Here is a 23,127-nt window from a genome sequence, read left to right on the forward strand (position 1 = left end):
GAGTGCTCAACGTCACATCCTGGCTCTTCTCCTGTGCAGCGTTGATGCGACATTCCTGCATTCCAGCGATTAGACTACTCGTTGACTATGGACGGTTTTGTTATAAGCACATAATGATGGGGATTGGTGATGAGGTGGGACGAGCTGATTCTAGATCGGTTGTTAACGGTGGCGGGGTTTGGAGCCCACCGATGACGCGCTATGCGGACGTCAAACGATCAACAGCGCGTGCGCCACCAAGACAACGCCAGAGTCATGCCTCTTTTTTTTTCATAAGCTTGCTTGACTTCTAGCGTGTGTAACGCTGTGGCACCTCCTCTCACCCCTCCTGTTGTCTAGTTGACAGGAATCTCCTCAGGCAGGATTGGAAAGCACTGACAGAGAGGTATGTTGAAATGAAGTTAATATTGTGGCATATTATGGTGCACTATTGTATCCCTGTTGTGATAGACATGGACCTCTTTCTTGGCTTGAGTCGGAAGAGGTAGCACGCTCATCCACCACGCAACCAGTAACGTTGCGTTAGAAGCTGTCCAGGAGGAGAAATGCTGATCAGCATTCAGCTAGCTAGCCTGATGAGTTAGCTCTCTGGCTAGTTGGCTATGTGAACATGGCCTCGAGTAACTAGCTAATAACCTGACGCATTATTATTTGAATTTAATGAGCTTAGGTACTGTAATCTGCAATTTGATTAAAGTTACTCGCTATAGCCAGCGATCATGTGCAGTGTATGCGCTTGTCCCGCTCTCCACCAATATTGCTTGCTAACCTCAGCAGCTAGCTAGTTTTTCTACTTCGTTAGCAAGTAAGCTAAAGATGTTCAAGCGCAAGCAGTGATGTGTCTGCCGCCTTGTTGCATAACCCCTTGGACATCATCAGGCAGCCAGGCAGAAGAACTGCTCGTATCAGGCAGCAGGTTGCAGATTCTGTGACAACTGTCTGGGAAACATGTACATTGCATTTCCATCTCTCTAGTGCATGTGGAACGTGAAACCACCTGCCTGACACGGGTCTAATGCAACAATGCTCGTTCTCAATCTCCTATCTCAAGGTCCTTTCAGTCGACGTTCCCTTAATATTTCTGTTCAGGTATGCTTATTTGAAAATTAAACAACGCAAAAAAAATCTAGCTATAGTAAAAGCTATCGTCTGATGAGATTTCATTGACTTTCTGCAATGGAGTATTTCTGTCTCAAGAGGGACCAGAAGGACACATTGTGTGGCTTTCCTTGAAGACCCGGTTATGTAGACTAGCTAGTACATTCGTCAAGACCCCACGGACATTCTTCTCTGTATGGCCTAATATTCTAACCTCTCCCACCAATAATGATCCTCAAAGGTTCAGTGCTCCTTCCTGTGTGTGTATTTGTGTAATGTTTGTGCGCGGAATGTGTGTGTGTGTATTCTGGAATGCCTGATGTTTGACACTTCCTGTCTCCTACCGTGGTCCCCTTCGAGCGAGTGCCTGTTGGTCACTGTAGATGGCTTGTATTAAAAACCGAATGCCTTCAACTGAAATGTGCCTAACTCATTTAACCTAACCCCAATGAATCAGAGAGGTGCGGGGGGCTGCCTTAATCGACATCCACGTCTTTGGCGTCAGGGGAACAAATCTGTCGTTCTGCCCCTGAGCAAGGCATATCTACCCATGAGCAATGCAGAACGACAGATTTTTACCTTGTCAGCTCTGGGATTCGATCCAGAAACCTTTCGGTTACTGGACCAATGCTCTAACCACAGGGCTAACTGCCACCCCACTGAATTTCAAAGCGTGTAGAAATGAGAGATGTGTAATAATTGGTTTTGATTTTGGGTGTCACTAAACCATGCATTTACACTGAACAAAAATATAAATGCAACATGTAAAGTGTTGGTCCTTTGTTTCATGAGCTGAAATGAAAGGTCCCAGAAATGTTCCATATGCACATTATAATATTTTTCTTGTTTTGTGCACAAAGCTGTTTCCATCACTGTTAGTGAGCATTTCTCCTTTACCAAGATAATCCATCCACCTGACGGGTGTGGCATATCAAGAAGTTGATTTCACAGCCTGATCATTAACAGCCTGATCACTGCACCTTGTGCAGGTGAACAATAAAAGGCCACTCTATAATGCGCAGTTTTGTCACATCACAATGCCACAGATGTCTCAGGTTTTGAGGGAGCATGCAATTGGTATGCTATTGCCAGATCATTTTCTGTTAATTTCTCTAACATGTGCCACCTCCAACATCGTTTTTCAGAAACCGTCTCAGGGGAGCTCATCTGCGTGCTCGTCATCCTCACCAGGGTCTTGACCTGACTGCAGTTCGGAATTGCAACCTACTTCAGTGGGCAAATGCTCCCCATCGATGGCCACTTGCATGCTGGAGAAGTGTGCTCTTCACGGATGAATCCCGGTTTCAACTGTACCAGGCAGATGGCAGACAGTGTATATGGCGTTGTGTGGGCGAGCGGTTTGCTGATGTCAACTTTGTGAACCGATAACCCCACCACCACTATGGGGTAATGGTATGGGCAGGCATAAGCTACGGACAACGAACACAATTGGATTGTATCGATGGTAATTTGAATGCACAGAGATACTGTGACATCCGCTGCCATCACCTCATGTTTCAGCATTATAATGCACGGCCCCATTTCGCAAGGATCTCTACAAAATTCCTGGAAGCGGATAATGTCCCAGTTCTTCCATGGCTTGCATACTTACCAAATGTCACCCATTAAGCATGCTTGAGATGCTCTAGATCGACGTGTACGACAGTGAGTTCAAGTTCCCGCCAATATCCAACGACTTCGCACAGCCATTGAATAGGAATGGGACAACTTTTCACAGGCACAATCAACAACCTTATCAACTCTATGCGAAGGAGATGTATCGGGCTACATGAGGCAAATGCTGGTCATACCAGATACTGACTGGTTTTCTGATCCACACCCCTACCTTTTTGGTTTAAGATATCTGTGGCCAACAGATGTCTTTATTCCCAGTCATGTGAAATCCATAGATTAGGGTCTAATTCAAGTATTTCAATTGACTGATTTCCTTATATGAACTGTAACTCAGTAAAATCTTTGAAATTGTTGCATTTACATTTTTGTTCAGTGTGTGATCGGGAGAAAGGTGTAGTAATTATCATTAATATTCTATTAAATAGTGTTTGAAGGAAGTGATCCAGGCTGTAGGCTATGTGGCATGCGCTGATGTACAAAATAGCCATTTGGGCTATAGGCTATTCCATTTGCAAATTAGCATTGTGCACATGGGCAGAGGGCAAGTGTTCCAGTTTAAGCCTAGTCTTGGATGAAAAAGCACGATCAATGCTGAAATACTTTTTGGAATCTGCAACAAGCAGATTTTCTCCTCCTGTTACTCAACATTGAAGTCTCTGCCCACACATTCTCGTATAGTAAGAGTGGAGTTGAGGTCATCTAACAAATATTAAATCACGTCTAACCTTCCATTTAGAAATCACTTATTGATTCATAAGCTGACCCTTCTGTGTTTTGCGTTTTAATTTGGCTGTCAGTCCAGTGTATCAGGTTTGGCTGCTGTTGTGAAATCTCTAGCCTGGCAAGGCAAGCACATCACTCTTTTTCTGATGAGTCAGAGCAAACGGGTTAGTCTGTTCAGGCAGATGTGAGGCATGTCTGTCTGCCCCTCCCCCTACCGGCCCACCCCGTCCATCAATGACCTCAATCCTCTCCCACCTCCTCCCCCACACGCAGTGCTCTCTCCTCAGTTGCTATGTCAATGAAGGCCTAGCACACTGCTAATGCTTTATGTATGCCATTGCCCCATTGCTATCTCACAGCGCTTTGTGCTAAGCAGTAGCCTAACACAAAGCTGTCTCCTTTTTTTCTTATGATTTCTCTTTGATTTTTTACAGATAATGGCCGTTCCTCCTACCTATGTTGACCTTGGCAAGTCCGCCAAGGATGTCTTTACCAAGGGATACGGTGAGCACTGAGCAGTACTACTTTCTACCCACTATTTCCTAGATCATTCTTCAACTCAGCCTTTGCTCCTGTCCTGCAGAGAATCAGGAGTGGACTGTAGTCGTACTAGACTAGTGTTATAGCCATTTGGTAAACCCTCTAGTTTAGACTGGCTGTCCTTAGGCAGCTTATTGACTGAGAGACACACAGCTGTACTGAGCTATTGAGGTCTAGGCCTCATTGTGGGGATTCCCAGGTAAATCCCCCCCAGGCGAGGGTGGGGCGACCAGCACACTGCCTCCCAGAGATGGATGGGAAGGAAGCTGTGGCGGTGAACTGTGCCTGACGTGACAATGGACTCCAGTGTAGAAACTAGGGCCGGGAAGATACCAGTATCGCAATACTCGTTAGTATCGTGGCAAGGAAACAAAGCAGATTTAACTTTAGGACAACAGCCCAAATGTTGGGAAACAAACATCCATTATGTAGTCGCCCTGAGTCACATTTCTGGAAAAGAATATTGTGATACTGGTATCGTCACAGCCCTGGTAGAAACCACATCAAATCAATAAACTCTATCTATCAATGTTATGTAATAGTTGTAATGTGTGATAGCCTAGACTGGTATTTCTCAGAGAGGGATTTATTGAACAGTGGTTTACAGTGCATTCGGAAAGTATTCAGACCCCTTGACTTTTTCCACATTTTGTTACGTCACTTCATAAGCACTATGTGTTTATGAAGTGATAAAATAAGTCTGCAAGAGACGGCATGCTTATTTTGAAAACAACAGAGGCCATGCGTTAACGGGGATTGCTAGGAATGTTAGTGGAAATAATGAACTGAACAGGAATATATCATCAGTTTAAAAAGCACTCATAGAATATGTTGTAATTACAACAGTTTGATTTAATTTTCTTCCGTGCCTTTCAGGTTTTGGTCTCATCAAGCTGGACTTGAAAACAAAGTCAGATAATGGACTGGTAAGTTCCACTGCAGTCCGTATACCCCTTGAGCCAAAAGAAGTGAACAGGTCAGGGATCCATAGCCGCAGGCAGAACAGTTGAAAATGGAGTAGCAGCACGACCAGGTGGACTGGGGACAGCAAGGAGTCATCAGGCCAGGTAGTCCTGAGGCATGGTCCTAAGGCTCAGGTCCTCCGATAGAGAGAGAATTCGAGAGAGCATACTTAAATTCACACAGGACACCGGATAAGACACGAGAAATACTCCAGATATAACAGCGTATAATAGCATCCCGGCACAAACTATTGCAGTGTAAATACTGGAGGCTGAGACAGGAGGGGTCGGGAGACACTATTGCCCTGTTTGACAATACCCCCCCGGACAGGGGCTAACAGGCAGGATATAACCCCACCCACTTTGCCAAAGCACAGCCCCCACACCACTAGAGGGATATCTTCAACCACCAACTTACCATCCTGAGACAAGTCTGAGTATAGCCCACGAAGATCTGGGGGGGGGGGATAGGAAGATCACGTCAGTGACTCATCCCACTCAAGTGATGCACCCCTCCCAGGGAAGGCATGGAAGAGCACCAGTAAGCAGTGACTCAGCCCCCGTAATAGCGTTAGAAGCAGAGAATCTCAGTGGAGAGAGTGGAACCGGCCAGGCAGAGACAGCAAGGGTGGTTCGTCGCTCCAGTGCCTTTCCGTTCACCTTCACACTCCTGGGCCAGACTACACTCAATCAAAGGACCTACTGAAGAGATGAGTCTTCAATAAAGACTTATGTCGAGACCGAGTCTGCGTCTCTCACATTGGTAGGCAGACCATTCTATAAAAATGGAGCGCTATAGAAGAAAGACCTGCCTCCAGCAATTTGCTTAGAATTTCTCGGGACAATTAGGTGTCCTGCGTCTGTGTAGGTATGACCGTAGCGTATGTGTAGGTATGTACGGCAGGACCAAATCGGAAAGATGGGTATGAGCAAGCCCATGTAATGCTTTTGAGGTTAGCAGTAAAACCTTGAAATCAGCCCTTGCCCTAACAGGAAGCCAGTGTAGAGAGGCTAGCACTGGAGTACATTTTTTGGAGTCAAGATTCTAGCAGCCGTGTTTAGCACTAACTGAAGTTTATTTAGTGGTTTATCCGGGTAGCCGGAAAGTAGAGCATTGCAGTAGTTTAACCTAGAAGTGACAAAAGCACAGATTCATTTTTCTGCATCATTTTAGGACAGAAAGTTTCTGATTTTTGCAATGTTACGTAGATGGAAGAAAGCTGTCCTTGATATGTTCGTCATATCAAAAATATGAACAAAAATATAAATGCAACATTAAACAATTTCAACGATTTTACTGTGTTACAGTTGTTATGAGGAAATCCGCCCTAATCAATGGATTTCACATGACTGGGAATACAGATATGCATCTGTTGGTCACAGATACCATCAAAAAAAATGGGACTCACAATGGGCTTAAGGATCTCGTCACGGTATTTCTGTGCATTGAAATTGATAAAATGCATTGGGTTTGTTGTCCATAGCTTATGACTTCCCATGCCATAACTCCTTCCGCCACCATGGGGTACTCTGTTCACAAAATTGACATCAGTAAACCGCTCACGCACACGGCTCCATACACCTGGTCTGCGGTTGTGAGGCCGGTTGAATGTACTGCCAGATTCTCTAAAATGACATTGGAGGCAGCTTATGGTAGAGAAATGAACATTCAATTCTCAGGCAAACGCTCTGGTGCACATTCCTGCAGTCAGCATTGCAGTCCTGCAGTCAGCCAATTGCACTCTCCCTCAACTTGAGACATCTGTGTCATTGTGTTGTGACAAAACTGCACATTTTAGAGTAGTCTTTTATTCTCCCCAAGGTGCATTCTCCGACAAGGTGCATCTGTATAATGATCATGCTGTTTAATAAGCTTCTTGATATGCCACACCTGTCAGATGGAAGAATAAATGCTCACCAGTAGAGATGTAAACACATTTGTGCACAAAATCTGAGAGAAATAAGCAATTTGTGCGTATAGCAAATTTCTGGGATTTTTTTTTTTTCGGCTCATGAAACATGGAACCAACACTTGTTGTTTTTATATTTTTATTCCGTTTAGTTATCTGACTCATCAACACCCGTCAAAGACCTCTCGGATTGTCTCCGTCACTTGTGACGTGCCAATGTGGTCCTCAGCCATCCAAATCCTCACTAATAATGTCTGATGCTAAAATAACGTGATCACATCTCACCGCTGACCTCTGTTTGACCCCAATCCCAGGAGTTCACCAGCACGGGCTCTGCCAACACCGAGACCAGCAAAGTGGCCGGCACCCTGGAGACCAAGTACAAGTGGGCCGAACACGGACTGACCTTCACTGAGAAGTGGAACACCGACAACACTCTGGGCACCGAGATCACTCTGGAGGACCAGGTCAGGACTATGTGTTCTTTAGATCAGGGTGTACTCTATTCCGTTTTCTTCAATCTGTCATTGTTTGAAGGGTGCTATAAGCCAATGAGTAATCCCTTCGTGTAAATATAAAAAAGATCAGCAGTCACTGACTTGTTTCATTGATTTTATTATATATTTTAAGACAATATATACATAACTTTACATGTTTAGTCTTCTTCGTGTGGGAGTCTGTTCCCTATGGGCCCCCCACCCTATTAAGGCGTGAAATGCTCAGAGCAATATACCTTTTAATTACGCAACAATGCTTTCTTAATAGTTCTTTCCGTCTGCCTCTGAAATTAATTTACTTATGAATCATTCATGCTTTCTTATCCTCCATCTTTCTCTCACCTTCTCCCTTCAGTTGACCAAAGGGCTTAAACTGACGTTTGATTCCTCCTTCTCGCCAAACACTGGGTAAGAAGTGGCTATCCAATTAATTCACTGAAGGTAGCATTTAATTGTTTCACAATGTTAATTAATTGCAATCAATTATGTCACACAATACATGTTGCCATTTTATTTTGTCCTGCTCAGCTCAATGTAGATTGTTGGATGTATTTGCCATTCTGTCACTGTGATTCCTATATTACCTCATACTCACAAGTTTTTCCTTCCTTCCATTCCTCTCATATCCCTACCTCCAGCAAGAAGAGTGGTAAGATCAAGACTGGCTACAAGAGGGAGCACATCAACCTGGGGTGTGATGTGGACTACGACATTAACGGGACGGCTGTGCACGGCATGGCGGTGGTGGGTTACGAGGGCTGGCTGGCCGGCTACCAGATGACCTTCGAGGCCGGGAAGAACAGGGTCACCCAGAGCAACTTCGCCGTGGGCTACAAGACCGACGAGTTCCAGCTCCACACAAATGTGTGAGTAGATATATTTATTTAACTAGGCAAGTCAGATAACAACAAATTCTTATGTACAATGACTGCCTACCCCGTCATTGTATAGATGCAAAAATATGGTTCAGGTAGGCCTCCGCAACTCAGCAAACAATGGAAGTAAGAAGGGGGCTCAACAACACTGACAGTAAGCCAGCGATCGGGCTCAACAACACTTGACAGTAAGCCAGCGATGGGGCTCAACAACACTGACAGTAAGCCAGCGATGGGGCTCAACAACACTTGACAGTAAGCCAGCGATGGGGCTCAACAACACTGACAGTAAGCCAGCGATGGGGCTCAACAACACTTGACAGTAAGCCAGCGATGGGGCTCAACAACACTGACAGTAAGCCAGCGATGGGGCTCAACAACACTGACAGTAAGCCAGCGATGGGGTTTAGGGACCATATTTATGGTCTTTAAGACCCTTATCCAAAATGATTTACAGTGAAGTATTTTGTGTTTTTGGCACACCCCCCAACTTTGTTGCAAGCACCATGCTCCAACCAACTGAGCTTTTTGAACGACTAGTCACTAACATTTTGTTTCCAGCTCTGAACTATGAGAGCTGACGTTGTCTGGACACTAGCAGCCCCAAGCACTTGCTGTCTCTCTGGTCCCCTCAGATGCAGACTGGCAGTTAATTTATGTATCCCACAGTGATGGGATTTGTCATAGGGCTTTGTTGGTAGGATAGTATAGGATAGTAAGCTAACCTCTTGCCGCGACCTGGCCTTCCATTCATGATCACTTTTTTGACAAGGTCAATTAGCTCTGAGACATGGCTATTTAATCCTTTGACAGCTGATCCTTGATATACACTGAGTATACAAAACATTAGGAACACCTGCTCTTTCCATGACAGACTGACCAGGTGAATCCAGGTGAAAGCTATGATCCCTTGTTGATGTCACCTGTTAAATCCACTTCAATCAGTGTAGATGAAGAGGAGACAGGTTAAAGAAGGATTTTTAAGTCTTGAGACAATTGAGACTTGATCTGTGTTCGCATACCCATACGAACATACTGTATACTACATAATGAGTGTATACTACTCACTATATACTTACTTACTCTGTCTACTGGAAGTTGATGCTGTTGCTATGCAACCTCTTGCTTGCTTGTTAGCGTAACAAATTACTATCTAGACTTCAGGTGTGTTTGTAAATTCAATCTGGAGTGTCAGAGTGCGTTCTGGAGCGCATACTGGAATCTCTGGCCGAGGATTAGGATCTAGGAATGATCTGAGTGTTCTGACCTCACACTGGCAGTCAAGCACCCAAGCTAACTGGCTAGTTGCTTCCAGACACAAATGAGAGAACACCTCACTCTAACCATTTTACTCACCCTAGCAGAGCTGGTTAGGCAGTTATCCAGAGTGTTGGTAACTGTAATGGTGCTGCTGGCAACTATTTAATTACACTTTTTTGCCGACATTTACTGACACCGGCCACATTCAACGGGTGTTGAGCTTTTTGTAAATTCATCAGTTATTCTGCGGTCTGGCACAGTCAGACCAGAGTGCTCTGAAATCGGAGTAGGTAGCCAGAGTTAATTTACAGTGACACCCAAACCACTTTACCATTTAGCTAAGCTATAAATTACGTGAATAATCAAGTGAATAAATGTTGGGTAGTTAGCATAAAGTAAATATTCTGGCAAGTCCGACTTATTAGTAGCCGACTGACGTTACAGTAGGTAGCTAAACATAGCATATCATTACACCAGTATGTACTGGGTATGCGGATCGTAAGGATAGCGTAGCTAGCAAATTGTCAGCCAACATAACCTGTAATGTAATTTATTTGAAAAGTAATTACTTTATTACATTGCTCAACATTTTCTTAACATTTGTCATAATTTGTTAAAGCAACAAATTGGTATCTGCATTCGCCAGACTTCGGCTGCATATTTTCCGCCATTTTCCTCTGAAAACGTTGTGAAGCAATGCCTATTTTCTGAAGAATTGCATTATGGACCCGAAAAGCATGGAACAAGTGTCCATTGCTTGTATATTTTGTATTTTGGCTAATGTAGTATGACATTTGGGAACTTTGGCATGCTAACTATATCAATACTATGACCAATAAGCATATCCAAACTAAAGGTTGACCGATTAATCGGAATGGCCGATTACTTAGGGCCGATTTCAAGTTTTCATAACAATCGGAAATCTGTATTTTTGGGCCAGCATCCCGGAGGAACGCTTTGGACACCTTGTAGAGTCCGTGCCCTGACGAATTGGGACATTTTCTGGGGGCAAAAGGGGGTTGTAACTCAATATTAGAAAGTTGTTCCTAATGTTTTGTACCCTCAGTTTGCTAGTTTAGACTGTGAATATTGATCTTCTGATTGCAGTTCATGTGATATTAGGTAGTTGTAACAGTTCTCGTTTCAGTTTTTTTGTTGAACATGTTGCAATATACTTGCATACATGTTAGTTCCCCATTCTCATAGTAATAATGACCAACCGTTTTTTCCCCCTATGACAGAAATGACGGCACCGAGTTCGGGGGCTCCATCTACCAGAAGGTGAATGACCAGCTGGAGACAGCAGTCAACCTGGCCTGGACCGCTGGCAACAGCAACACCCACTTTGGCATTGCAGCCAAGTACCAGATTGATGCCGACGCATCTTTCTCGGTAAGGGGCCACTCTAGCTAGTCCTCTTACTGGCTGAGACATGACCTCCGCCTGGGGTCACATTCAGGGGACGGGTAGAGGGAGTTACTAGGCTAATAAGTTTAAAATGATCTGTGGAAGTATTGTTGAGTACATTTTGAGTCCTATTTTTTTAAATTGATTTTTAATCCTGTTTCTAATCTATACATTTCTCCAACAGGCCAGAGTGAACAACTCTAGCCTTGTGGGCCTGGGATACACTCAGACTCTGAAGCCTGGTTAGTAATTTTAAAATGTTTTATTAAAATGTTTTGCAAAATATTATTTTTCTCCATGCCAGTGTAGATTAAATGTGCAGTTGAAATACCTTTCTACTGTATTTTGGGAAGAAATGACAGAACAGCAGCGTGCACTTGATCTTTGACCTCCTCAGCCAGTCAAAGGACCCTGATCTTGTCACTAGGACTGTTGCGGTGACCGTATTACCACCACACCGGCGGTCACGAGTAATGAAGGCAGGCAAATTCCACATGACTTAGTTACGGTAATTAGGCTTCTCCAAGCTTTGATGTTGCTAATGGTCATTAGTAGCCTACCAAACTTGCTAACTGCCTCGTTCTCAGCACCCTATTGTCCCTTTAATCACTCTGACATCAATGCAAATGTATTTGAAAATCTAATCAAAGCCCATGAGCTCATGTTGCGCAAAATTTCAATAGAGTGATGGCCTCTATTAAAAAGAGGAGCATCAGCTTTCTATAGGCTAGGCCTACTATATTTATTTCTCAACTTCCCTAATATTAATGTTTATATTTACAACAGGAGTATAGCCTACCTGGCTGGCATGAAAATAAACCCCAGGGAAAAGCGTCCTCCATTCTCAAATCAAATCAAATGTATTTGTCACATACACATGGTTAGCAGATGTTAATGCAAGTATAGCGAAATGCTTGTGCTTCTAGTTCCGACAATGCAGTAATAACCAACGAGTAATCTAACCTAACAATTCCAAAACTACTACCTTATACACACAAGTGTAAAGGGATAAAGAATATGTACATAAAGATATATGAATGAGTGATGGTACAGAATGGCATAGGCAAGATGCAGTAGATGGTATCGAGTACAGTATATACATATGAGATGAGTAATGTAGGCCATGTAAACAAAGTGGCATAGTTTAAAGTGGCTAGTGATACATGTATTACATAAAGATGCAGTAGATGATATAGAGTACAGTATATACATATACATATGAGATGAGTAATGTAGGGTATATAAACATTATATTAAGTAGAATTGTTTAAAGTGGCTAGTGATATATTTTACATCAATTTCCATCAATTCCCATTATTAAAGTGGCTGGAGTTGAGTCAGTGTGTTGGCAGCAGCCAATCAATGTTAGTGGTGGCTGTTTAACAGTCTGATGGCCTTGAGATAGAAGCTGTTTTTCAGTCTCTCGGTCCCTGCTTTGATGCACCTGTACTGACCTCACCTTCTGGATGATAGCGGGGTGAACAGGCAGTGGCTGGGGTGGTTGTTGTCCTTGATGATCTTTATGGCCTTCCTGTGACATCGGGTGGTGTAGGTGTCCTGGAGGGCAGGTAGTTTGCCCCCGGTGATGCGTTGTGCAGACCTCACTACCCGCTGGAGAGCCTTACGGTTGTGGGCGGAGCAGTTGCCTTATCAGGCGGTGATACAGCCCGACAGGATGCTCTCGATTGTGCATCTGTAGAAGTTTTTGAGTGCTTTTGGTGATAAGCCAAATTTCTTCAGCCTCCTGAGGTTGAAGAGGCGCTGCTGCGCCTTCTTCACAACGCTGTCTTTGTGGGTGGACCAATTCAGTTTGTCCGTGATGTGTACGCCGAGGAACTTTACTTAATACCCTCTCCACTACTGTCCCATCGATGTGGATAGGGGGGTGCTCCCTCTGCTGTTTCCTGAAGTCCAAAATCATCTCCTTTGTTTTGTTGACGTTGAGTGTGAGGTTATTTTCCTGACACCACACTCCGAGGGCCCTCACCTCCTCCCTGTAGGCCGTCTCGTCGTTTTTGGTAATCAAGCCTACCACTGTAGTGTTGTCCGCAAACTTGACGATTGAGTTGGAGGAGTGCATGGCCACACAGTCGTGGGGGAACAGGGAGTACAGGAGAGGGCTCAGAACGCACCCTTGTGGGCTATTTAAGTGCATAGATTCCATGTATTTTTTTTCCCGCTGCGCCTATTTCGATACAGGTGCATGATTAGGATCCATTCACATATTATTTAGTATATGTAAAGACAAGATTAAATCAATAATAGTCTGATGGGTGACAATGTTGGCCTATCACTTGTGAATTATATATTATCAATTTTTGTGTGACTTTTTCGAATCAGTCGCACACCTCATGTAGCCTAGCCCATAGGCCTATATGTTTTAATAAGGTTTGTATCACAACGTGGCCAAATAACTTCTTAAAATGAAGCACATTAATCCACTTTACAAGGGGTGTAGAGCCTAACGCATATATAAGCAGCACGTGGGTTTCAAGTTTGGGGAAGATAATTTTCACCATAAAAATGCACTTTTTATAATAAAATAATTGTATTTGTGGTCACTTGATAATGGTGTTTTCTTATAGCCTACTACCATGTGCACATTGCTGCGCCTATAATGTGAAGAAATAGCCTAATAGTTTATCAACATTTAAAGCTAAACGTTCTGATTTGTTGCGTCAGCCACATTGTGTAAAAAAAGTTTTTTTGCTGCTAGTGGTTGTATTAATTTTGGATCTATCGAATCCCACAACTGTCCCAGACTGGAATATTTATTTATCGCTTAGAATATAATAGGTCAATCAATTTTTTTAGGGTGCATTATGGCCACAGAAAGGGGATGCCGCTGTGAAATTCTAGGCAATATCAAGTGCGAATGAGTGACTGATGTAGCGTGTACAGCCTGCGCAAGAAACAAGGCAGAGCTCATGACTTTCAAGCTACTTTTTTTCAAATCATCATTAGTCGCATCATGCAGCCTTACAATGTTTTAAAAATCAAACATATACCCCAATGTTTGTAGAACAACTAAAGTTATATTAATAACTGTAAATTAAGCATATAGGAGTACCTATTTCTTTGTTAACCGCTCAACACAGAATAGCCGCATGTGCGCACTCCCTCAAATATTTTGGAGAAAATATCCTATTTTATTCAGTTTTTTTCAATTGCATTCTTCATACTATAAAATACAAATAATGCCACCCGAATTCTTAGCAAATCTTGTCTGCTAAATTAACTAGTGTAGCCTATAGCCATTTGGCATAGCCAGATCAGGACCTAACATAAGGGCAACTCAGAGTATGCTATTCTGTTCTTCTGAAATAGACTACATTTTATTCATATCATGCTTCTTTAGATCTGTATACAATAAATAATGGATGTATTGTGAAGGTGTAGGCTATGTTACATGGATTTATTAGACTTTTTTAAAAATGTAGATGTTCCAAAGGTCTGGAAGCCAGGAGATGCTAAATGTTAATTTTACATTAACTTGACAATTACCGGCTGACAAAATGTTGTGATCACCACAGCTGCACTTGTTACTCCCCTTTGTTGATGTATTGTCTCTGTCTCTCTGTCTACAGGCATTAAGCTGACCCTTTCTGCTCTCCTGGATGGGAAAAACATTAACACCGGTGGGCACAAGCTCGGCCTTGGCCTAGAGTTTGAGGCATAAGAAGGCAAGGAACACAACAACCCCAAAACCTTTTACAACAACCAAATATTTTATTGAAATAGCTATCCTCACAACTTTGTTTCCCTTACAGTAGATGTGCTTTGGTTGAGGTGAGGCGGCACACGTGGTGAAATCGCACTACAGTTGATATTCCACTTTTACAGGACCATTTCAGATAAAATATTTTGGAATACAGGGCCCAGTTTAGAATAAAACTAAGATGTTTTAATGGTCGGCAAAATGTAAAAATGATAAAGGTCTGTTAAGGTCTCATGTAAACACTAATTTATTTATATATATTTTCAAAGCGGATAAGAGAAAATAAGATACTGTAGATATAAAAAATTAAAGGATTTGGTAAACATAGTTTACTTTTTGTCCACATGGTGGGGCTGTTGCATTAAACAGATCACTGGTACTGGATTACAACATAAACATTCCTTGGCCAAGGTGAAATATTCCTCTGTACTGGAAAGTTCTCTCCTTGTAAACCCTCTGACAAAGAAGGGAAGTGTCTAAGATATTATTATGGGATGGGTAAGTGGTCCTTCACTTAAGCAGCATTAGCTCTGAGGCACTAACTACTTTTTGGGAATATGGTGCCATTTAGGATCAAACCTGTTTTTGACTCGTCTGTCTGTGCATTTGGTGTGAATTATTTTTTATTACATATAGCAAAAATATATTAACAATGTTCTTGAATACTTAACCTGTCTGTGAAGTTTAAGGCAAACCTCAATTGTTCCCAAATAGAAAGGTAACCTGTCCTGCACACTATACAACATCCCTCTTAACACAAATGATTTTACAAGGAATGTTAGTCTTCCGATGATGGTGTTGGAACAGACAAACTCTGTACCTGATGTTGTTACTCCGTTAAATAAAGAACAACATCTTGAATGCCTCTGTGCTTTTCTTCCCACCCATAATGCAATGATAATGGAAATAAAAAGCCTTGGATTTGCTGTAGGCCTATATTCATATCTAACTTAGACTATAACTGTTAATTTCTCTACGATAAGACTCCTCCAACATAGTTTTAGAGAATTTGATAGTATGTCCAACTGGCTTTACAACCGCAGACCACGTGTGACCATGCCAGCCAAGAACCTCCACATCCGGTTTCTCCACCTGCAGGATCGTCTGAGACCAGCCACCAGGACAGCTGATGAAACTGAGGAGTATTTCTGTCTGTAATGATTGGCTGGGCCTGGCTCCTGGTGGGTGTGCCCCAGCCCAGTAGTGAAATCCATAGATTAGGGCCTAATTAATTAATTAAATGGACTAATTTCCATATATGAACTGTAACTCAGTAAAAATGTTGATGTTGCGTTTATAGTTTTGTTTAGTATACATAAAGCTATCTTTCCAACTGATCAGACAGTCCTAATCCCCACTCAGGTGTCAAGTACAAAGAAAGGACCGTTCAGTTTCGGTTGTCATCTGTTCCACGTCACCTTTTTGCATTTTAACCACGCCCCTTAATGATCCCTCACAAACAAGATGGCGACTTGCAGGAAGATGAGACGTAGCTGGAAAATTCAATGTTTCGTGTTTATCTTGTTACAACTGTTTACTCCCAACTGTATTTCGGCTCCGCCGGCAACCCAAAACGGTATGTTTAATATTCAAAACGAAGTTACCATGTTTTATGGTTAGTTTTATGTTGAGAGGGAGCTATATGAGCTAACGTAGCTAGCTTTCACCTGAACCAGTATCTGCTTTTACCTGAATTAGTATCTGCGTTCAGCTTTCACCTAGCTACAGTAGCTAGTCGACGACCAGTTCCTGCTGTGCCGCCGATTGAGGTAAATGGGTGCCGCCTAGTGACTTGCCAAGGTGTCAGATGAGGAGCATGGCAGCCAACTCTGTCAGAAATAGAAGTCCGGGTTAAAATGTTACAGGCCTAATCATCTAATCTGTCATCAGTGACCATTAACCTTACCTAACGAACGTTACAGTTTCCAATCCTAGCCACAGCGGGTTCGCTAGTTTGGCGTCAGAGTGAAAGTAAAGATTCATTTTGTCAACGATTCTGCTGATAATTGGTAGTTAGCTAGCTAGTAGCACAATGCTTTCGTGTTAGAATCATATAATTAATTATTCGAATATGAATTTAATATTATCTCAATGGTTAGAAAACCCACTTTATAGATACTATTTTGGTGGTAACAAGCCAGCTACAGTTAGCGAGTTATTTTGGGGTCTTGGACTCTAATTCCAGGTTTGACTGAGAGAAACTGGACTGTCCGACCAGGTGTCCCTCACCATGTATCTGAAATAATAAGCATTCTGTCAGTGAAATGGAAACACTTCTCTTAAGCGGAGGCCCAATAAGGAAATGTCAACAAAATTATTTCCTTATCACAAGCCTACTTATAAAATATTTTCGTTTTCTGCCTGTACATCATTTTAATATCAACATGTTTTACTTGATAATGCTGTATATGGTATTGATATAGAGCTTATCTTCATGGGAATACTTTTCCAAGGTCCTTATTGCCTTCTGAAAATGTCTTGAGGACGAGGAAAATATCATTTTTCGATACCAGAGTAGATTTTTTTGGGGGAAAAACTACAACTCTGGCCTTATCGTCTCATATAGAGCTAGTCATGTCCCTTTTGTGCTAAAGCCGAACTGCTATGAGTTCCTTTTTTAGGATCATTGTTCCTCTTTTAGGAGCATTGCATGATGCCACATTCATGGAAAGTGAAACCATGTGGCCTATTCCTACGGGCATCCAAATTGACATGACATGCTATCCATAACAGTCTAATCATTCTCAACAGTAGCCCATTCACTGTGCCTTGTGCCGGCAGATGCGATTGCCCCCATAGTTTCTTGAGTTACGGAAAGAGCCCATCTGTCGACCTGTCATCCTACTGCATTTAACCTGTTATGAGAGCATTTCTTTACCATGTTAAGTATCACAATACTCAATACCAAAACGATACCACAGCAAAAAAAAAGGCATATTACCCAAAGGCACAGAATGACACTTGATCCAGACATATAAACTCAGCTACTGCTCTTTGCAATTGTTGGGCATCATTACATTAGAAAAATGTTACGTCAATATTTTTCAGAGAAGGCCATGTATTCATTAAATCAATTTGACTTTTACCAATTTAACGACATAACATAATGATAATTTATTTGAATGGCAAATCTCTGGGTAAATCAATACAGGTGAATGTGTATTCAGTAGGAGTGTGTGCATGCATTGCGTTATTGAGCTTGTTTAGCCTCATGGAAATCTGTTTCTCTGAAATTTGGGACTTATTTGTATAGAAGTAGCTTATTTTTTTTTTTTAAAGCACTGTCTTTAACCAGTAATCTTGGGATGCAGTTTATCAAATTGACATCAAGTTTTTTTTTTTTCTTCGTTTTAGCTAAAACTAACCCTTAACCTAATTATCCTAACGTGCTACGTTAATTCTACTAACCCGATACCGAGTGGCGCAGTGGTCTAAGGCACTGCATCTCAGTGGTTTGATTCCAGGCTGTATCACAAACGGCTGTGATTGGGAGTCCCATAGGGTGGCGCACAATTGTCCCAGCGTCGTTAGGGTTTGGCCGGGATAGGCCGTCATTGTAAATAAGAATTTGTTCTTAACTGACTTGTCTAGTTAAATGAAAAATAAATAAATACAAAATTCTCCTAACCTGCTACATTAATTATCCTAACCTGATGCGTAAATTCTCCTAACCTGCTACGAAAAGTAAATTATGAGATACCTTGTATCCAAATCTGCCCATCGGAGAACTACAGTCAGTTAGTTCGCTGAGGCAGTATATCATCTTAGAGAATTGTGAGAAAGAGACCGCTTTTTAAGTGAATTAGTAATGTTTTTGTGGCAATCATCTTTGAAACCAGCATTATGGTTTGCACATTATCAACAAGAAACTACTAGGCTAGTGAATTTGTTAGTTTTAGCTGTCAGCTAGCATAGCAAGGAAAGTTAGCCTACAAAGCTGGAAGCTACTGGTATCATCTTGCATTGTAAAGTGTTCTAGCCTTTATGGACATTGTTTTGTGAAGAGTAATTAAGTTTCAACTAATTAAACTGCTGATACCTCTCACCAAGTCACCTAAGGGACAGTTCAACATTTTATGGCCACAAATAACAATAACTGTAGTGACCCTGTGTTTATAAACGTGGATATCGACTTTACCACTTCAGAATGCTTTTGTGGCACAGTCGATGCCACACAGAGCTCCGGGCCAGAAGGTTGAGGGTTCGCAGACCACTACGGATGAGCTAACTCTCCCTGCCTCTTTCATTAGACCTACAATACAATCAGAGCCAGCTGCAGACAATGACCAGCTTGGTGCAAATCTGATTTTCAAAATTTTGATGTAATATATAAAATGTATGCAACGAATTTTCCAAATGCACCATAACCAATAGGCAAAACAGACTTTGGGCGCTTCAACATGGTTTGCATTTTCAACACTACAATCTGCACATTTTGGCTGCTGGAATTATACACTAAACAAAAATATAAAACGCAACATTTAACAATTTCAATGATTTTACAGAGTTACAGTTCCTATAAGGAAATCAGTCAATTGAAATGCATAGATTAGGGCCTTATTTATTTCACATGACTGGGCAGTGGCGTAGCCATGGGAGGGAATAGGACCACCCACTAGGCAGCCAGCCCCAACAAATCAGAATGAGTTTTTCCCCATAAATGTTTATTAAAGATAGAAATACTCCTCAGTTTCATCAGCTGTTTGGGTGGCTGGTCTCAGACAATCCTGCAGGTGATGAAGCCGGATGTGGAGGTCCTGCGCTGGTGTGGTTATACATAGTCTACGGTTGTGAGGTCAGTTGGATGCTCTGCCAAATTCTCTTAAGATGTTGGAAACAGCTTGTGGTAGAGAATTGAACTCTAGCAACAGCTCTGTTGGATATTCCAGCAGTCAGCATATCAATTGCACGTTCTCTCAACTTGGTATTGTGTTGTGACAACTCCATATTTTAGTAGCCTTTGTGCACCTGTGTAATGATCATGCTGTTTAATCAGCTTCTTGATATGCCACACCTGTCAGGTGGATGGATTATCTTGGCAAAGGAGAAGTGCTCACTAACAGGGATATAAACAAATTTGTGCTCAGGATTCGAGAGAAATGAGCTTTTTGTGCATATGGCAAATTTTCGGGACCTTGTATTTCAGCTCATGAAACATTGGACAAACACTTTAGATATTTTATGTTTTTGTTCCGTATATTTTGGATGAATGTGCGCAAGTTGCCGACAGGAGACTTTTGAACTAGCCTAACCAGATTACTACTTTGACTGGTTGTGTTTATGCCACACAAAGAATAGCTGGTCAGAACGGAAAGGCAGAGCAAGCTTTCCTGAATAACTGGGCCTGCTGGGAGCATACAGTGGCAAGGAAAAGTATGTGAACACTTTGGATTTACCTGGATTTCTGCATAAATTGGTCATCAAATTTGATCTGATCTTAATCTAAGTCACAACAATAGACAAATATAGTGTGCTTAAACTAATAACACACAAATTATCGTATTTTTCTTGTCTATATTGAAAACATACTTTTCCCAACCTACACTATGAGCGTTTAAATTGTGTGTCCAAAAGCTAATTGAAGTCAGGAGTCAGTTAACCTGGAGTCCAATCAATGAGACGAGATTGGAGATGTTGGTTAGAGCTGCCTTGGCCTATAAAAAAACCCTCACAAAATTTGAGTTTCCTTTTCACAAGAGGCATTGCCTGATGTGAACCATGCTTCGAACAAAAGAGATCTCAGAAGACATAAGATTAAGAATTATTGACTTGCATCTAGCTGGAAAGGGTTACAAAAGTATCTCTAAAAGCCTTGATGTTCATTAGTCCACGGTAGTACAAATTGTCTATACATGGAGAAAGTTCAGCACTGTTGCTACTCTCCCTAGGAGTGGCCTTCCTGCAAAGATGACTGCAAGAGCAAATGCTTAATGAGGTTAAGATGAATCCTAGAGTGTCAGCTAAAGACTTATAGAAATCTCTGGAACATGCTAACATCTCTGTTGACGAGTCTACAATACCTAAAAACACAAAACAAGAATGGCGTTAATGGGAGAACACCACAGAAGAAGCCACTGCTGTTAAAAAAAACCCAGTGCTGCACGTCTGAAGTTTGCAAAAGTGCGTTACTGGCAAAATATTCTGTAGACAGAAGAAACACAGCACTATGTGTGGAGAAAAAAAGGCACAGCACACCAACATAACCTAATTCCAACTGTAAAGTATGCTGGAGGGAGCATCATGGTTTGGGGCTGCTTTGCTGCCTCAGGGTCTGGACAGCTTGCTATCATCGACGGAAAAATGAATTCCCAAGTTTATCAAGACATTTTGCAGGAGAATGTTAGGCTGTATTAGAGGTCGACTGATTATGATTTTTCAATGCCGATACCGATTATTGGAAGACCAAAAAATTTGATTTTTAATAATGACAATTACAACAATACTTAATGAACACTTATTTTAAATTAATACATAAATAAAATCAATTTAGCCTCAAATAAATAATGAAACATGTCCAATTTGGTTTAAATAATGCAAAATCAAAGTGTTGGAGAAGAAAGTAAAAGTGCAATATGTGATATGTAAGAAAGCTAACGTTTAAGTTCCTTGCTCAGAACATGAGAACATATGAAAGCTGGTGGTTCCTTTTAACATGAGTCTTCAATATTCCCACGTTTGAAACGCTATTAGCGCGCACTCCACTAACTAGCTAGGCATTTCACATTGGTTACACCAGCCTAATCTCGGGAGTTGATAGGCTTGAAGTCATAAACAGAGCAATGCTTAAAGCACAATGAAGAGCTGCTGGCAAAACGCACGAAAGTGCTGTTTGAAAGAATGCTTACGAGCCTGCTGGTGCCTACCACCGCTCAGTCAGACTGCTCTATCAAATCATAGAATTAGTTATAACATAATAACACACAGAAATACGAGCCTTAGGTAATTTAATATGGTCGAATCCGGAAACTATCCTCTCAAAAACAAGGCGTTTATTCTTTTAGTGAAATACGGAACCGTTCCGTATTTTATCTAATGAGTGGCATCCATAAGTCTAAATATTCCTGTTACATTACATACCTTCAATGTTATAATTACGTAAAATTCTGGCTAATTAGTTTGCAATGAGCCAGGCTGCCCAAACTGTTGCACATACACTGACTCTGCGTGCAATGAACGCAAGAGAAGTGACACAACTTCACCTGGTTAATATTGCCTGCTAACCTGGATTTCTTTTAGCTAAATATGCAAGTTTAAAAATATTTACTTCTGTTTATTGATTTTAAGAAAGGCATTGATGTTTATGGTTAGGTACACATTGGAGCAACAATACGCACCGCATCGATTATATGCAATGCAGGACACGTTAGATAAACTAGTAATATGTGTAGTTAACTAGTGATTATGATTGATTGTTTTTTATAAGATAAGTTTAATGCTAGCTAGCAACTTACCTTGGCTTACTGCATTCGCGTAACCGGCAGGCTCCTCATGGAGTGCAATGTAATCAGGTGGTTAGAGCGTTGGACTAGTTAACTGTAAGGTTGCAAGATTGAATCCCCCGAGCTGACAAGGTAAAAATCAGTCGTTCTGCCCCTGAACGAGGCAGTTAATCCACCGTTCCTAGGCCGTCATTGAAAATAAGAATGTGTTCTTAACTGACTTGCCTAGTTAAATCAAGGTGTAAAAATCGGCCAAATCGGTGTCCAAAAATACAGATTTCCGATTGTTATGAAAACTTGAAATCGTCCCTAATTAATCGGCCATTCCGATTTAATCGGTCGACCTCTAAGCTCATCTAAAACCAAGCCCATAGCAACATGGGAAATTCATACCTTACATATCCTGTACATCCACCTAATATACCACTCACCTTTGTCCCTGCCAGTTCTAATGACAGAAACCTCTTCTCAGAGAACTCCTATAGACTGATTTGACAGGATGTCAGCGCTGATTACTAAATCCTATTCGCTTTATCTTACTTCAAAATGTTTTTGTCAATCAGAATTTGACCTCTGTTTATCTTAATTTCCCATTTTATGGTCTCAATTTGAAAGATTGAAGCTCAACACCAATTGAAGCTCAACAGAAGTTGGTTGATTCAACAGGACAACAACCCAAAACGCAGAAGTAAATCAACAACAGAAGAAAATACGCCTTCTGGAGTGGTGCAGTCAGAGCCCACCTCAACCCGATTTGCAATGCTGTGGCATGACCTCAAGAGCAGTTCACACCAGACATCCCAAGAATATTGCTCAACTGGAACAGTTTTGTAAAGAGGAATGGTCAAAAATTCCTCCTGACCGTTGTGCAGGTCTGATCTACAACTACAGAAAGCATTTGGTTGAGGTTATTTCTGCCAAAGGAGAGTCAACCAGTTATTAAATCCAAGGGTTCACATACATTTCCCACCTTGCACTGTGAATGTGTGTTCAATGAAGACATGAAAACTTATCATTGTTTGTATTAGTTTAAGCAGACTGTTTGTTGTGATCTAGATGAAGA

The 23,127-nt window shown here is 41.7% G+C and overlaps 2 protein-coding genes across 4 annotated transcripts in view; both read left to right on the forward strand.

Annotated features, from left to right (window-relative positions):
• Window positions 1-229: 229 nt before the first annotated feature.
• Window positions 230-15,486, forward strand: LOC139420786 (non-selective voltage-gated ion channel VDAC1-like). 2 transcript variants are annotated; one of them, XM_071171052.1, is made up of 10 exons: window positions 307-385; window positions 2,244-2,763; window positions 3,891-3,960; window positions 4,873-4,922; window positions 7,183-7,335; window positions 7,721-7,773; window positions 8,004-8,231; window positions 10,742-10,892; window positions 11,092-11,149; window positions 14,495-15,486. In XM_071171052.1, the coding sequence occupies exons 3-10, from the start codon at window positions 3,894-3,896 to the stop codon at window positions 14,584-14,586; spliced, it is 852 nt and encodes a 283-aa protein (XP_071027153.1). In that variant the 5' UTR covers window positions 307-385; window positions 2,244-2,763; window positions 3,891-3,893; the 3' UTR covers window positions 14,587-15,486. The 2 variants fall into 2 exon arrangements, with proteins under 2 accessions (XP_071027151.1, XP_071027153.1); XM_071171050.1 differs by lacking the exon at window positions 2,244-2,763 and having other exon boundaries at window positions 230-385.
• Window positions 15,487-16,060: 574 nt separating this feature from the next.
• c12h5orf15 (chromosome 12 C5orf15 homolog) overlaps window positions 16,061-23,127 on the forward strand; it is a 29,408-nt gene continuing 22,341 nt past the window's right edge. For both annotated transcript variants that reach the window (XM_071171053.1, XM_071171054.1), the window contains exon 1: window positions 16,061-16,201. In XM_071171053.1, the coding sequence (XP_071027154.1) occupies window positions 16,090-16,201 (112 nt within the window). In that variant the 5' untranslated portion in view covers window positions 16,061-16,089. The remainder of the gene's footprint in view (window positions 16,202-23,127) is intronic.

This window comes from Oncorhynchus clarkii, chromosome 12, assembly GCF_045791955.1.
Source record: "Oncorhynchus clarkii lewisi isolate Uvic-CL-2024 chromosome 12, UVic_Ocla_1.0, whole genome shotgun sequence".
NCBI classification, from domain to species: domain Eukaryota; kingdom Metazoa; phylum Chordata; class Actinopteri; order Salmoniformes; family Salmonidae; genus Oncorhynchus; species Oncorhynchus clarkii.

Coding starts and splice junctions, on each gene's coding strand:
- LOC139420786 (XM_071171050.1), top strand. CDS start 3,894: ATGGCCGTTCCTCCTACCTATGTTGACCTTGGCAAGTCCGCCAAGGAT. Junction 7,336..7,720: donor AGATCACTCTGGAGGACCAG/GTCAGGACTATG, acceptor TTCTCCCTTCAG/TTGACCAAAGGGCTTAAACT. Junction 11,150..14,494: donor CACTCAGACTCTGAAGCCTG/GTTAGTAATTTT, acceptor CTCTGTCTACAG/GCATTAAGCTGACCCTTTCT.